Source organism: Halichoerus grypus, chromosome 1, assembly GCF_964656455.1.
Source record: "Halichoerus grypus chromosome 1, mHalGry1.hap1.1, whole genome shotgun sequence".
Classification (NCBI taxonomy): domain Eukaryota; kingdom Metazoa; phylum Chordata; class Mammalia; order Carnivora; family Phocidae; genus Halichoerus; species Halichoerus grypus.
In genome coordinates this window covers 91,229,457-91,246,706 of record NC_135712.1, presented here as the reverse complement: position 1 = coordinate 91,246,706, position 17,250 = coordinate 91,229,457, and the positions used below count along the sequence as shown (strand labels likewise).

The following is a 17,250-nucleotide window of genomic DNA, read 5'->3' as shown; positions in this document are numbered from 1 at the left end:
AGAAAGGAGAAATAGAAATATAGTAAAATAAAGATGAACTTAGCTTCAGAGTTATGTTTATTTAAAATAAGGAAATGAGGGGCGCCTGGGTGGCTCAGTCGTTAAGCTTCTGCCTTCGGCTCAGGTCATGATCCCAGAGTCCTGGGATCGAGCCCTGCATCGGGTTCCCTGCTCGGCGGGAAGCCTGCTTCTCCCTCTCCCACTCCCCCTGCTTGTGGTCCCTCTCTCGCTATGTCTCTCTCTGTCAAATAAATAAATAAAATCTTTAAAAAAAATAAATAAAATAAGGAAATGGTTTGGACATCATGGAACTTGTTCTAAATTATTTTAACCTAACTTGTATGATTGAAAGACAGTTTTTCTGTTAATTTTTCTTTATACTTTGTCAGAAAGCAGATGAATAATGATCTAAAACTGCAAAAAACGTATGTATAAAATTGCTTAGAAATTCCATGAATGCAGTTATATGAGGTGAAAATTTATTGTAATTGATGTTTATATTTTTAGATTGCTGTGAGCCTGGGCACTCCAATTATGAAGTCAGAATGGATTTATAAAGCTTGGGAAAGGCGGAATGAACAGTAAGTGTTTAGAAATTCAGTAGTTCAAGGTGGCTCTGGTGTTATGGATAGCACATTGGACTTCTAGAAATTCAGTAGCTCATTATTTGAATTAAGTATGTTATGAATATAAACCCATGTGCCCAAAACCCTAAATTCATAGATAGTGTAGATAAAATGAATTTAGTCTTTGGATAGCCTAAGGAATAAAGTCTAGGAGGACCAAAGTTATAAAAAAAAAATTATAAAAAATTGAAAATTGAAAAGTATCTGTGATATCTTCAGACTTTACCTTGTGAAATAATTTTGATTATTGTTAACATTCTAAAACTATTACGTAAAAACTTAATGCATCTGGATATTTAGATTGTTACACTTTTTTCACTGTGTTTGTCTAGTTACATTCTAAGTGGTGATTGCAATTCATAACCTGTTAAGCTTTCCAACCTCATAATTCCTTGCTATTCTACTTCATCATTATTTAACATTTCATGAAACTACAGAACCCCTGGAATACATAGAAAATTTCATGTCCAGAGCAAGGATTTGAATCTTGTAAAGACTACTTGTGATCAAATTTTGTTAGAAGTTATTTCCAGGATGACTGAGGACACACCAATTTTTTTTTTTTAACTGATGTTTTTGTGAACATTTCAGGACTACATGTAAAATATTTTCAATAAATGGATTATGCTGAAAACCTTGAGAATTATTATAGATTTATAAATTGATATACTTACTGAACTTTAGCTGGTTTTAGAAGAGTATATTTTGTTTTTAGGGATTTCTGTGCATCAGTTGATGACTTCAGAAATGAATTTAAAGTTCCTCCATTTCAAGATTGCATTTTAAGTTTCTTGGGATTTTCGGATGAAGAAAAAACCAATATGGAAGAAATGACTAAAATGCAAGGTAGAATTTACTATAATTTAAAAGTTATATTTTTTTCTCCCACTCTTGCTTTATCATCTCCTGGCGAATATGCCTCTTTAAAAATTCAGGTTTGGAGATAAATAGTTCGGCTTATTTATGCTTGCATGCATTTCTCTTTAGGAGGTAACTGTTTACCCATTGGAGATGAAAGATGCACTCACCTTGTAGTTGAAGAGAATGTAGTAAAAGAACTTCCATTTGAACCTTCGAAGAAACTTTATGTTGTCAAGCAGGAGGCAAGTAATTCTAGAATAAGATTGGCTTTTTTTTAGATAGAATTTTATTTTTATTTTATTTTTTTATTTTAAGTAGGCTCCACACCCAATGCAGGGCTTGAACTAATGACCCCAAAATTAAGGAGTTGCATGCTGTACCGACTGAGTCAGCTAGAAGCCCCAAGATTGGTTTTTTAAAAATATTACTAATCACTTCTCTGATAAGATAAATTCTTAATTAATTTTTTCTTTCCTTTTACCTAGTGGTTCTGGGGAAGCATTCAAATGGATGCCCGAGCTGGAGAAACTATGTATTTATATGAAAAGGTATGCTTTTTTGTCCATTAGTCATTTGTTCTGTGCATTTGATTGTATAAAGATAACACTTCTGTTCGAAAACAGCGTGGTATAATTGGCATACCAGTCATCTTTAAGTCATGTTTAAGAGTTTGAGAATAATTGAACAGTTAGTTATTAAGTAATAGTTTGTGTAGATTTAAGTAAAACTATTCAATGCAGAATTATTTTAATCTAATATATGTCATTCTGTGCCACTTCGTAGTGATACTATTATGAACAGTAACATTCCTATCTTCAGAAACTTAGAACCTTAAGGGAAAGCTAGATATACAAACAACTATAGTGCAGAATATGTGCTATAGTTGAGTAATTATTTTAACTAGCCTCATTCTGAGAGACTCAGGCAGGACTGGAAAGAGTAAATAAATGTTGAGCCAACTTACGAGGCTAACCTTGTAAGGACATTCAAGTTAGATAGCAGGTGAGAGATGGTGTGAAGCTTGAAAGTACATTGAAATAGCAAGTAGTTTAGTATGGCTTTAAAAAAGAGTGTGGGAAAGAAGGCCAACAAATAAAGCTTACAATTTAGGTAGAATCAAGTGGTTTTTAAAATGTTAAAGAATTTGGTAAGTATTGGGAGCCATTGAAGAATATTAAGCGGGGAGATGTCATTAGAAAAATGACTCTAGTAGTAGATTGTAGGCAAGGAAAACACAGCCTTCATGCTAGATTGGTGAAGAGTGGTATCATTCACCAAAACGTGGCATAAAGGTATAGAAGCAGGCTTTAAGGGAGGATTTTCTTTAGTTGGAGATTTAATTTGAATGGAATATTGAAGATGAGGTGCAGATTTATTGTATTAACTATAAAATCTAGATAGGTACTATATTGTCTTCTGACGCTTTTGTTCTTAGTATAAGGTTCTTAACCATAAAGTTTAAAAACTGCTTAAAATTTCAGGAGAGAGCTTTTAAAGCCAAGTGTTATTTGGCAAATATTGTAGAGCAATATGTCCGGGCACTGTGCTAAATGCTAAGGATACAGTGAACAAACTATGAATGGTCCCTGCCCTCCAGAGTTTATGGCCTAACAGGGGACTAGACAGTAAACAAGCTTACAAATGAATATGTAATGGTGATAGAGCTGTGAAGAAACAGAATGAGGTGCTTGGGGTTAGGCAAATACAGTGGTCCCTTTACTATTGTGTTTTATGAATCTTCTGAATTACCTGGCAGAGTGTGTAGTTGTAAAATTATTGTGCAAAATCCAGATTTTGTCAGACTTGTAAATATATTTTTCTTCTGTTCCTGTCTCAGTATAGAACCAAGGAAGTAAAATTGAGCTTTTGTGCTTTTGATTGCAGGCTAATACTCCTGAGCTCAAGAAATCAGTGTCACTGCTTTCTCTAAATACCCCAAACAGCAATCGCAAGAGACGTCGTTTAAAAGAGACACTTGCTCAGCTTTCAAGAGAGACAGACATGTCACCTTTTCCTCCCCGTAAGCGCCCATCAGCTGAACATTCCCTTTCTATAGGGTCACTCCTAGATATCTCCAACACACCAGAGTCTAGCATTAACTATGGAGGTAATTCACATTTTAAAAAATTGATCATTAAAAGTTAGTGGAATGGAATAATTATTAGAATTTAGATAAATCACTACCACAGCGAATATGAAAGGTTCTGACTTTTATCACCTTTGTTCTAGCTGAGGAGAAGAGGCACATAAAAATGCTTCCATTTAATGATTGCTTACTATATGCTAAGTGCTTTCTATATTTTATTTGTATATCACTCTAGAAAATGGAAGAGCTGGTCAAAGAGCAGATTCTTAACATTAGCAAAACAAGATCACAGAAGGTGTCACATGAATTATGGAGAAAATAGGTATGATGAAATCAGTGGAGGGTGAGCTCAGTTTGTTCTCCAATGATACAGGGAGGCTCTATAATTAACACTTCTCTCTTGATCATCAATTTTCCCCTCTATTTTTGTTTTCTAATCTGCACACAAATATGTTGTGTTTTTTAGAGTTAAGAAATAATCAAAACCTCTTGACCCCATGACACTCTACTTACTATTTCATTTCTCTCTTTCCTTTTACATGGGTACTCTTCAAAGAATTACCTTGATCTGTTGTGTCATTTCCTTGCTTTTCATTGTCTTCTCCAACCATTCCAATTGAACTTAAGCCCCTACTGCATGAAATTGCTCTTGCTGAGGAGACTGACAGTTTTGGGTTTTTTTTTTTTTTTTTTTTTTTTAAAGATTTTATTTATTTATTTGAGAGAGAGAGAGGCGTGAGCACGAGCTGGGGGAGGGGGCAGAGGGACAAGCAGAATCCCCACTGAGCCTGGAACCTGATGTGGGACTCGATCCCAGGACCCTGAGATCATGACCTGAGCTGAAGTCAGACGTTTAACCGACTGAGCCACCCAGGTGTCCGGCGACTGACAGTTTTTATGCAGTCAGCAGCATCTAACACATGAGTAGCTCTCTTCCTGGAGATAGTTTTTTTCTCTTAGCTTTTGTACCTCATTTCTCATTCTCCTTTGCCTAACTTCTCCAGCTCTAACTGTCGAATATTATTCCTGAGTCATTTCTTCTCTACTGTATTCTCCCACAGTGGTCTCATTTAATTCCATGGCTTTAGAAACATTCATATGCTGTTAACTCCCCAGTGTGTCTTCTTCCCTGTCCAACTACATACTTAATACCTACTTGTCCATGTCTAATACATATCTTAAACCTAACATAATCAAATTAGAACTCTTGATTTTGATTCTCTCTACCACTCTCAACTCTACTCCTTTATCAGCCTTTTCTATAAAATGGATCTCTCTTAGATGATTATGTTGGTCTCCTGAATGGTTTCTCTGTATTCATTTTTGCCTTTTTTGTTAAGTTTGTTTATTTATTTTTTTTAAGATTTTATTTATTTATTTGACAGAGAGATAGAGAGCACAACTGGCAGAGCGGCAGGCATAGTGAGAAGGAGAAGCAGGCTCCCTGCTGAGCAGAGAGCCTGATGCGGGGCTCGATCCCAGGACCCTGGGATCATGACCTGAGCTGAAGGCAGACACTTAACCTACTGAGCCACCCAGGCGTCCCAGTTTGTTTATTTATTTAAGAAATCTCTATACCCAATGTGGGGATTTAGCTCACAACCCTGAGATTAAGAGTCACATGCTCTTCCAACTGAGTCAGCCAGGTGCCCCCATTTTTGCCTTTCTATATGAGCACTTAGGTCTCTAAAATACATATAAATTAAATCATGCCAGTCCTGTGCTTGAAGTCATTCAGTGGGTTTGTATTACCATAGCTTTCAAGTTCCTATGTGATCCTTTCTCACCTACGTCCAACCTCATATGACGATATCATGCTCTCCTGTAATACTCTAAGCTTTAGTCACACTGTCTCTGTTATTCTTTGGATATTTCCACTACATTCATACCTCTGGAACTTTATACTTGACCTCTTTGCCTTAAAGAAATCTTACTGGGCTTTCTGCAAAGTTAAGTCCCTGTTCAGCACTTCTCACTAAACCATTACCTGGTTGTGTCTTCAGTAGTAATCATCATTGTTAGAAATTATATTTTTTTGTTTGTTTCACCAGAATGTAAGCTTTAAGAAAACAAGAACCTTATCTAATCCTTTGCTGTGTTCTCAATGCCTAGTACAGAGTAGGTACTTACTAAATATTCTTGTGTCAAATTATAGAAGGCCCAGAAAACTGAGGTGGAGTTGAGAAATGAGGGGAGCAAGAATATAAATACTATACAAATTCACATTTTAAGGGATAGTGAATAGGTCAGTTTGCTTATGAGAATGGAGGAGTAATAATTAAATTGGAAAGGTTAATTGGGGCCTAATATTAGGGGACTTTGAAATCAGACTGGTATGTCTGAACTGCATATTGTCATCAACAAGGAACTTTAGAAACTATTGAGCAGTAGAGTAATTGGTTGAGTAGGTAATTTGTAGTGGATTATTCTGAAGAATGATTAAAAGGAAGACAGTTCAGAGATGGCCAGACCATGAAGTAATGTACAGTGGCTTGGGCCACAAGATGATAAAGCCCTGAACCAGGGTTGCTAATGGTTAGAAAGGAAAGTAGGAAGCACTGTGGAGATATTGATGGAATGGAGTGACAGGAAGGGAATAAGAGATGACAGCAGAGTATTAAAATAGAAGAAATGTTACCTTGGTGAAAATAGGAAGTCCATATTTTGGAGGAAGATAGTGTAGTTTTAGAGACTATTCAGGTTAAATTGAGGTACACATGCCCAGTGGGTATTTGGAAAAATTGAACTTGGTGCTTGGGTGGAAAGATTATGATTAGATCCATAGGTGTGAGAATTTATTGGTTCCATAAATGTGATGGACATACTGGGCATGAGATGGTAAGAGCTGATCATAAAGGACTGAAACTTGAATATGCAGTTTAGGGGATAGGAGAAGAAAATAGACATGACAACTATTCTATTAGGTACTCTATATAGAATCCGCAGTTTGTAGATCACTTTGTAAACACAATAATTAAATTGAGTCAATATATGTCAGATTTTTCCTCTTGACATATGTAATGGCAGAAGCTCTTGGGTCTGGAGAGTAGTCTGAAATAATGTACAAGTGGGAAAATCTTTGGTCTATTAGCTTTAGAAAGCATTCAAACTCCATTGTATACATCATTATTTTAATATTTAAAATTATCATTGAGTAAAATTGATATGCTGGGTCTATATATTGTTTTTTCATGTCATTGTATATTGTACATTTGTTTTCCTATTTAAAAACTTGCCATTAGGAGATTCTGTACATTATGTTAAAGTACTTTAACCATATCTGTAGTAAGAAAGTGTATCTTAAGCTTTTATGAAAGCTTATGATTTCATTTTTTTGAAATACATATAAAGTATACTAATGTGTCCTCCCACTTTGTGTTGGACTGGATGTTTTATATTATGTTAAAAACTAACAGAATTTGCAGTTGATGTGTTTTGTTGAGGAAGACTTCCTCTATATATATGATAAGTTTTCTGTTACTATGTAATCATGACCTTTTTATCCTTAAACTTAAATATTTTTATATAGTTGTTTTTCATTTTATTATTTGAGCTTTTTATTTTGAAATAATTTCAGATTGCAAAAAGCTGCAAAAATAGTACAGAGATTCCAGTACTCTTCTCAGAATTCCCAAATGGAAATATTCTGCCATGTTTGCTTTAGCATTCATTCATTCTGTCTCTTTGTCTATAATATGCACACGTATTCTGCACCGTTGGAGACTAAGTTGCAGATAAGATGTGCCTTTTCTTCTAAATACTTAAATGTGTATTTCCCAAAATAGAGGGACATTTCTTATACCACTACAGTAGAGGTATTGTAATTAGGAAATTGACATTAATAGTATGACCGACTCTTAATTTTAATCAGTTGTTCTGCTAATACCCTTTTTAGGAAAAGAAAAAAGTTTTTTTTTTTTCTGGTCTAAGGTCCAATCCAGGATCATATGTTGTTATCTCTCTTTAGTGTCTTCTAATCTGGAATAGTTTCTCAACTTTGTTTTTAGTGACCTTGACATTTTTGAAGAGTACAGGCCAGTTATTTAGTATTATATCTGTCAGTTTGGAGCCATTGATACCTTTGACCATTATTTTTTTCTGGCCTTATCCTATGAGGAAATTTTACTTTAATGAAAATCTAAATGGGTATATTTCTCAGAGTGGATATCCTTCCCCTTTTTTTGTTGTTAAATCTGTACAATGTCTGGTTTTTCATTAAATCTTTCTTCCTTTTTACCTTTTAGAAACACCAAAGTCTTGTACTAAGTCTTCTAAAAATTCTACTCCGGTTCCTTCGAAGCAGTCAGCCAGGTGGCAAGTTGCAAAAGAACTTTATCAAACTGAAAGTAATTATGTAAATATATTGGCCACAATTATTCAGGTAAAAGTTTGTTGCAAAATGATCCCTGTTCCAGTGTTCCTAACTAAAAAATCTAAGAGATACTATTTCTTATAAGAAAATTATATAAGCGTAGAATTTGAACATACATATTAAAAATGAAAATATATGACAAAAAACTGCTATTAGGGAAATGCCATACTGTAATAGTAGCTTTTATTCTTACAGAAATAGCACCTTCTTTATAGTGACTAAAAAAGAGAAGGATCCTTAGTAGACGATTTTAGAGGGGACCAAGTTTTATTTGATACGGAACTTTGCAGGTTCTCTGTCATGATACTGCATTTATATTTATATGTGGATATGGTAGGTAACTTTTTCTGAAAGTGTGCATTCTAGGAGTCATTGCTTTATTTAGTACTGTATATATGTGAAAAGCCATAGCAATGAAGCATAACAATATGGATGTAATTTTTTTGGTAATCCTCTCATGTGTCAAGTTTCTTAAAGTATGCAGTGGTTAGTCATAAATGTTAACTCATTGCTTATCATTAAAATGTACTGTGAAGTTATTGCTGAAGAAAAAGAATTCTAATTGATCCTTATAGGATGAGATTGAAGAAGATACTAAGAATAAACTGAAATTCGAAGTTCTGAAAGACAGTATTTAGGACACTATTTTGGCATCTGCAGAAAGATGGAATAGATTTGTTTTAGGTAATGAAGGAGATTGTCAGGAAAAAAAAGTTGATACCGTCAAGCTTGTCTTTGAATAGAAAAATAATAAGGAGTTTCTGATTGGGGTTAATTTTTAACTGACCTCTATTTGAATTCTTAATATAACTCATTAGTGTTCAATATAATAGCCTTTAGTTGCTTGTGCCATTGATAAAATGCATGGATAAGAAATGGAAAGACTTCTTTCCTGGTATTCATGGAGAGGTTATTCTTCATGGTTAATTTGTTTAGCAGTAGTCAAGGGTTTATGAGGCCCTCTGCTGTATTAAACTTTACTTGTTTTAACTCAGCTTTGCTCTTAAGGGAAATCATTCTAGATGAGTTTCTTGTTGAAGTTTTTATAGTCAGCCAAAATGTAGTCGAGTAGCAGAAAATTCCCTTGGCATATACTGTTCATGTACTTTGGTAGCATTTATTACCCAGAAATGTAAATCCTTTCAGGCCATGGTAAATGCACTGGAGTTTCAGAATTTTAATTTGCATATCAATTAATCTCACTAAAATGCCTTTAAAAAAAAAGCCCTTAGAATTATTAGACTGTAGATAGTCTCATACCACTATGCTTACTATAAACTCACCTGAGATTTTATTTAAAAGATTGTGGTCTAAATTCATAATGATGTTCCCTTCAGCTTTATTTTAGGACTGATGTTTTCCTTTCCCTTTTTTTGAAATTGGATTTGGAAAAACTTAATTTAGCCCCCAAATTAAATGAATATCCAGAAGCTTCTTTATTTCATGTAATATGTGAGTGCCTGTTAATATAAATTATTGTGCCAAGTGTTAAAGAGGATTCCTGTTTTAGAGGAGCTTAGACTGGAAGAGGAGATAAAACATGCATACCTAATTATAATACCAAATGGAAGGTTATGAGCATCATGAGGGAGGTTTAGATAAGGTATTTGGAGATTTGTGAGGTGAGAGTTTTACTCTTCCAGCTTAGGGAAGGTGTTGGGCTGGAAGTTTCAATGAATTGAACATTGGAAAGAGTATCATAAAGAATATATAAATTGAAGTTAATTTTATTTATTTTTAAAGATTTATTTATATATTTTAGAAAGAGCATGCATGGTGTACGTGTAAGGGGAGGGGCAGAGGGAGAGGGAGAGAATCTCAATCAGACTCTGTGCTGATACGGCTCCATCCCACGACCCTGAGACCATGACGTGAGCTGAAACCAAGAGTTGGTACTTAACCAGTTGAGCTACCCAGGCACCCCTGAAGTGAATTTTAAAGTATGAGTATGATTAGTACATGCAAAGAATATGGGTAGGAAGTGTATTTGAGATTGTGCAAACAGTATAGACAATTGAGGATATATATCGTTCAAGGTATTATGACTAGTCTAGGGGCGTTAGAGTTTAGGGTGGTTAAGGGGACTTAGAGTAGGGGGTGGGGTTTGGATATAGGGAGATTTGAGGTAAGGCTGTCTATGCCAGACCAGAGAAGGCCTTTGTATAGTATGTTAGGTCATCTGTAATCTAGAGAAGAATTTTTGATGGGAAGGGGAAGATGATATCTGACTTGGATTTTAGAAAGATAACTTGGTTCACTTTGAAGGAAGTATTGGAGAAGGGAAATTGTGGAGGCGAGACCAATTTGAAGGTTATTTCAGCAGTCTTGGTTAGAGATTTTGAGGACCTGAACTTCTTAGGATAAAATCAGTGAAAATGAAAACAGGATAAATTTGAGAAATGTTGGAAAGGTAGAATCAGAAGTTTTTGGCTATCTAATTTTATATAGCCAAACACAGGAGAACTGCTTTTGGATAGTTTAACATGTCTTAAGACTATTGGGAGTTTTTAATGAACCTTGATGTATTTTGGTTGTCTGAATATGTTTGTCAAGGATTTTTAATTAAATGTTGACTAGATAAAGGAATGTTTATAAATGACTACAAATATCTTTGAAACCCCTATTTTGTTTTTTCCTCCCGAATCCTAATCCTTTCCCTTCCCTCAGAAGTTAATTATCATTTGGAATTTTGTGCCTATCATTACCCTTACAGTTTTATCATATATGTGTAGGTGCACAAACTATATAAATGTAACCATGTTTCTTTTCTTCTTTCTTACTTCGGTATTTTTAGTTGTTTTTAGCAGGTAGGGTTCATCATAATTGCAGAAATGGAAGGCCTGAAAAAATATATTTATTTATAATATATATCTATATGTACATATAAATATTTTGGATAAATAAACTTACAGAATTGTAGTTCTTAAAAATAGTAGCAATTCATAATCTTCATGTAGTTCCTTACTATTTATAATGTATTTTCCTTTTATCTTTATCTTTTTTGTTTTTTGTTTTGTTTTGTTTTTTACTTCATCTCCTCCCCTTTGCGCTATTGGCATTCATTTTACTTCCACATATATTAAGACCCCAACAATACATTATTATTTTTAGTTTGAATAGTCAATTGGCTTTTTAAAGTTTTACTTTTTAAATTATCATACAGTGAAATTGACTTTCTTTGTACAGTCCTATGAACTTTAACACATGCAAAAATTTGTATAGCCTCTGTTACAATCAGAATACAGATCATTTCCATACCCCAAAAAACTCCTGGTACTTCCTATTCCTTTATAAGTCACACCCTTTCCTCATTGCAACTCCTGGTAACCACTGATTTCTTCTTCATCACTATAATTTTGTCTTTTTTAAAAAAAATTTGTCTTTTTTGAGAATGTCCTATGAATGGGCTTATAGTTAATATAACCTGTTGGGGCTAGCATTTTTTAGCCTTTGAGGTTCTTCTAACTTGTTGTCTGTATGCATAGTTGATCCTTTTTATTGCTGAATAGTATACCACTGTATGGATGTACCACAGTTTTATCTGATGATCCTTAAAGGACATCTGGGTTATTTCCAGTTTGGGCGATTATAAAAAGAGCTATTATCAACATTCGTGTACAGGTTTTATGTGAACATAAATTTTCATTTCTCTTGAGTAAACACCCAGAAGTGGAATTGTTTAATCATATGGTAAGTAATATTTAACTTTATAAGAAACTGTAAAACCCTTTTCCAGAGGGGTTATACAATTTTGCATTTCCACCAGCAATGTGTAAGAGTTCTGGTTGCTCACATCCCAACCAGTTTCGGTATTATCAGTACTTTTTATTTTAGCCGTACAGATAAGTATGTAATGGTATCTTATGGCCTTAATTTTCATTTCTGTAATGATAAATGATGTTGAACATCTATTCTTTTTTTGTTGAAATAACTGCTCAAGATTTTGCCCATTTTTAATTGACTTGTTTCCTTCCTGAGTTTTGAGAATTCTTTATATATTTTGAATACTAGTCCTTTGTCAGATATGTGATTTGCAAATATTTTTTTCCTAGTCTTTAGCATGTCTTTTTTTCTTAATTAACATATAATGTATTATTTGTTTCAGGGGTACAGGTCTGTGATTCATCAGTCTTACACAATTCACAGTGCTCACCATAGCACATACCCTCCCCAGTGTCCATTACCAGCCACCCCATCCCTCCCACCCCCTCCACTCCAGCAACCCTCAGTTTGTTCCTGAGATTAAGAGCCTCTTATGGTTTGTCTCCCTCTCTGGTTTCGTCTTGTTTCATTTTTCCCTCCCTTCCCCTATGATCCTCTGTCTTGTTTCTCAAATTCCTCGTATCAGTGAGATCATATGATACTTATCTTTCTCTGATTGACTTATTTCGCTTAGCATAATACCCTCTACTTCCATCCATGTCATTGCAAATGACAAGATTTCATTTTTTTGATGGCTACATAGTATTCCATTGTATATATATATACCACATCTTCTTTATCCATTCATCTGTTGATGGACATCTAGGCTCTTTCCATAGTTTGGCTATTGTGGACATTTTTAGCATGTCTTTTTATTCTAGGTTGAAAACTTTTAAATTTTGATGAAGTCTATTATCAGTTTTTTTCTTTATAGTTCATGCTTTTGCTTTCATATTTAAAAGCTCTAACCTAAGCTTAAATTACAAGATTTTCTCTTTTGTTTTCTTTTAAATGTTTCGTGGTTTTAGGTTTTTTGCTTAGGTCTTTGATCCATTTTTAGTTTATTTTTTTGCCTAGGGCAAATGGTGTTTTAGTACCATTTGTTGAATGACTAGCCTTCCACCATTGGATCTGTCAAAAATTACTTGGTCATCTTTGTGTGTGTTGGTTTGTGGACGTTTTTCTATTCTATTAATCTTGTATGTTTTTCCATTCACCAATATCACAGTCATGAATACTGCAGCTTTATACTAAGGTGTTCTTTGCCTTTACATATAAATTTGTAGAATTAGGTTTTCTTTATCTACAAAAAGTCCTGGAATTTTGATTGACATTGGGTTAAATCCATAAATCAATTTGGGGAAGAATGGACATTTCTTACTGTGTTGAATCTTTTGATCCATGTCTTCATTTATTTAGGTCTTTGACTTCTTTCATTAGCTTTCTATAATTTTCAGCATCATGTACATATTTTATTATATTTATATTAATTTTAATTTTTTATTGTAAGTGAACTGCTTTTTGAATTTTGGTTTCCATTTGTACATTATTGGTATATAGGAATGTGATTGTGTGTGTTGAGAGAGAGGGAGAGAGAACATGCACATCTCTATGCTGACCTGTGACCTTGCTAAACTCATTTATTCTAGGTTTTATTTTTTTAGATTGATACAAGCAGCAGTATAGACATAAACATGTCTTCTAGTTTGAAATCCAGTCTCTTTCTATTAAACCAAGTTTCTACACTACTATGTCAAGACATTTAATACTTATCTTAAGTGTATGTCTGGAAATAACTGATTGCTTATTGTCTTCCTTAGTAACCTGAATAGAAAGTAGAAATTACTCTTGTATTCTAACAATTTTAATGATTTGTAGAACTGTGTGATAAACTTTTATTAGATTCTAACAACATTTTATTATAAGAGTATGTATGCACACACAGATGTATAAATAAATAGGATAAAATAGAAAATGTTATAAGAAAAAAGGTCTCAAATTTAGGGAGAAGTATTTTTTTAATTACTTTTTTCCATCAACATCTCCTCTCTTTTTTTTTAAGATTTTATTTGCGAGAGAGAGAGCAAGAGAGCGTGCACGCACAAGTGGGGTGGGGGGTGGCGGGAGAGGAGAGGCAGAGGGAGAAGCAGACTCCCGGCTGAGCAGGGAGCCTGATAAGGGGCTTGATCCCAGGACTCTGGGATCATGACCTGAGCCGAAGGCAGACACTTAACTGACCGAGCTACCCAGGCACCCCTCAACATCTCCTCTCTTATCACTGTTGATATGTTCACTTTTTTTTCCTTTTCCCACAATCTATCTAAACTAGTCTTTTTTTTTTTTTTTTTTAACCTTTTAGTTATTTCAAGTACCATTGGAAGAGGAAGGACAACGTGGTGGGCCTATCCTTGCACCAGAAGAGATTAAGACTATTTTTGGTAGTATCCCTGATATCTTTGATGTGCACACAAAGATAAAGGTAAATTTTATATGTTAGGTTGGTAGTAATTCTTTTTGGATTATGTTTATATAATGCTTTTTTCAGGTGCTGTTGATTGGCTAAATGAGTTTTGTACCTAAAACTTATTCCCTTATTTATTCCTTTGAATCATTTATGTCCCTTTGCTACAGTGCCTTATTAATATTTGTTGTTTGCCTGTTTTTTATTTTATTTTTTTTTTATTAATCCTGAAAATAAGGAATTAAGCCTTCTCCTGTCTTTTCTATAGAGACATGTGGTTGCTAGTGCTAATTTTCTTATTTTCTTACTGTTCCTCTCAGGTTGTATGTTTTGTTTTGCTTTGGATTGTTTGAAAAACTGAAGCTGAAAGAGACTTAGAGACCATTTTGTTCATTTCTCTATTTCTGGTCAGATAAATACAAAAACCATATAAGACAATGCTATCTTTTTAATGATTTTTCCTTTGATGAAGGGTTTGTGATTTACAGGTATTAGTCTCTCATAGTTAAGTGATTTTGGGGCAGGTTTACCTGAACTCTTAAAAGTTGTTAAGCTTTATTTCCTCTTATTTTTCCTATGAGATGCTTGAGTAAACTGATCAGTTTTCTCCTCAGAACACCTCGTATTAATGTTTAGTCCGTATTCCAATAAAAAGATCAATCTGAATTATAGAATGTTTTCAAACAAGTACATTAAGTTACTTTTGATTTTACTGCACATCATAAACAAAAATATAAACGATCTATAAGTTAATAAAAATGCAATTTACCAAACATATTTTGCACTTTATCAAAATCCACAATCATATTTCAGTTATTTCTAGATCTAAAGGGAACTCTGAAGGAATCTTTATTTTCTTAAAACGCTAACAAAGTTTCAGCCTAGTTTATCCTTGTTTCCAGTTAGGTTTCTGAATACTTGAAAAGTATTCTTGGTATATTTTTTCTTTCATAGGAAACACTGAGAGGCATAAAGGTAGAGTGGGAAGGCAAGTAGGTTTTCAGCTTGATGTTCTACCGCTAATTTGTGAATCAGTTTGAATATATGTCAGTCATTTAGCTGGTCTGGGTGTGCAAGTACTCTTCTAATATAAAATGTTATACTTGTTATGTGTACAGGATCATAATCTCAATTGAGAAAATCATGTTCTCTGATTCACTGGAGCTTTGGAAGTGATTGTCACTCTTTAGTTTTCTCATGTGTAACATAATTCTTTAAGCTTTTTCTAGAAAGTAGTATTAACAATATTTCTACTACTAGTTTTTTTAGCTGATTTCAGGTTTGTCACACATTTAAAAATTTCAGAGCATGTGGGGCTCCGGGGTGGCTCAGTCGGTGAAGCATCCGACTCAGTTTTGGCTCAGGTCATGATCTCAGGGTCATGAGATCGAGTCCCACATTAGGCTCCATGATCAGAGCAGAGTCTGCTTGAGATTCTCTGGCTCTCCCTCTGCTCCTCCCTTCCCCTCACTGCTTGCACAATCTCCCTCTCTCTCTAAAATAAATAAATAAAATCTTAAAAAAAAAAAAAGTTTTCAAAGCCTGTGTTCTTTTATCACGAAACCAATACATGTTGTCAAACATTTGTAAAATCAGGAGTAAAGAAGAATAGAAAATACCCATAATTTGGGACGCCTAAGTGGCTCAGTCAGTTAAGTGTCTGCCTTCGGCTCAGGTCATGATCCCAGGGTCCTGGGATTGAGTCCTGTATCGGGCTTCTTGCTCAGCGGGGAGCCTGCTTCTCCCTCTGCCTCTGCTGCTTCTCCTGCTTGTGCTCTCTCTGACAAATAAATAAATAAATAAATCTTAAAAAAAAAAAAAAAGAAAGAAAAGAAAATACCCATAATCTCATCACCCAAATTAAAAAAATTTTTGTATTTTCTTATTTTTTTATACATAGCAGTTTTTTGTTTTTTGGCTTTTTTAAGATTTTTTTTTTTTTTTTAAAGATTTTATTCATTTGAGACACAGAGATAGCATGAGCAGGGGGAGAGGCAGAGGCAGAGGGAGAAGCAGGCTCCCCGCTTAGCCAGGAGCCAGATGTGGGGCTCGATCCCAGGACCCTGGGATCATGACCTGAGCCTAAGGCAGACGCTTAACCATCTGAGCCACCCAGGCGCCCCAAGATTTTATTTTTTAAGTAATCTGTACACCCAACGTGGAGCTCGAGATCAAGAGTTGCACGCTCCATTGACTGAGCCAGCCAGGTGCCCCTCATTGTGGCCTTGATATACATTTCCTTAATGATAAATGATGTTGAGCATCTTTTCACATGCTTATTAGTCATTTTTATATTTGGTAAAATGTGTGTTTAGTTCTGTCACTCATTTTTTGACTGGCTTGTTTGTCATCTTACTGAGTTGCAAGTATTCTCTATAAATGCTAGATACAAGTCCTTTGTTAGCTATGTGTTTTGTACATATTTTCTCTCAGTCTATTGTTGGTTGTCTTTTCATTTTTTTAATGGTGTCTTTTGAAATACCGAAGTTTTTAATTTTGATGAAGTCCAGTTTATCCATTTTTTCTTTTATGTACTATGATTTTGCTTTCATATCTAAGAAATTTTGCCTAACTTAAGGTTTTAAAGATTATGTTTTCTTCTAAAAGTTGTATTGTTTTAGCTCTATAGTTAGGTCTGTAATCCATTTTGAATTAATTTTTGGGTAAAGTGAGGGTTCATCTTTTTGCATGTGGATATCCAATCTATTTTAAAAATTATATTAATACATTTAAAACAATAATAACTCATTATGTGGGTAGCATAAATAACATAATCTTTATGGAGAATAACTAATTTCCAAAGCAGAAATAGTGAGAAGAGTGACACTGTTTTACATTTTTTCTGTCTGGTTTAAGAGAAGACTTTCTCATATCTGCTTCTGAATTCAGTCTGTTGCAGTATCTCACACATCATGTAGCCTGTGGGAAACTCTACTGTATGATTTGAGAGAGTTAGAGTGGAAAAATCAAATAGAGCTTTAGTATTGTAATGAAAATAGTTTTAATCTCATGAATCCCACTAAAAAGATGTCCTGGGGGGCCTGTCGCTGACACTTGGAGAACTTTTGGTTATAAGAGCTTATTGATTAATTTCTACTTTAAAGTCACTTTTAGGATTTCAGTTAGGTAATGTATCATTTCT

The 17,250-nt window shown here is 34.3% G+C and overlaps 1 protein-coding gene across 5 annotated transcripts in view; it reads left to right on the top strand.

Moving 5' to 3' along the window:
* Positions 1-17,250, top strand: part of ECT2 (epithelial cell transforming 2) — a 61,995-nt gene that overhangs the window by 10,001 nt on the left and 34,744 nt on the right. For 3 of the 5 annotated variants that reach the window (XM_078069164.1, XM_078069132.1, XM_078069143.1), the window contains 7 exons: positions 508-581; positions 1,342-1,472; positions 1,614-1,729; positions 1,973-2,035; positions 3,372-3,594; positions 7,818-7,954; positions 14,007-14,126. In XM_078069164.1, the coding sequence (XP_077925290.1) occupies positions 508-581; positions 1,342-1,472; positions 1,614-1,729; positions 1,973-2,035; positions 3,372-3,594; positions 7,818-7,954; positions 14,007-14,126 (864 nt within the window). The remainder of the gene's footprint in view (positions 1-507; positions 582-1,341; positions 1,473-1,613; positions 1,730-1,972; positions 2,036-3,371; positions 3,595-7,817; positions 7,955-14,006; positions 14,127-17,250) is intronic. The other 2 variants (XM_078069175.1, XM_078069153.1) reach the window with 1 other exon arrangement.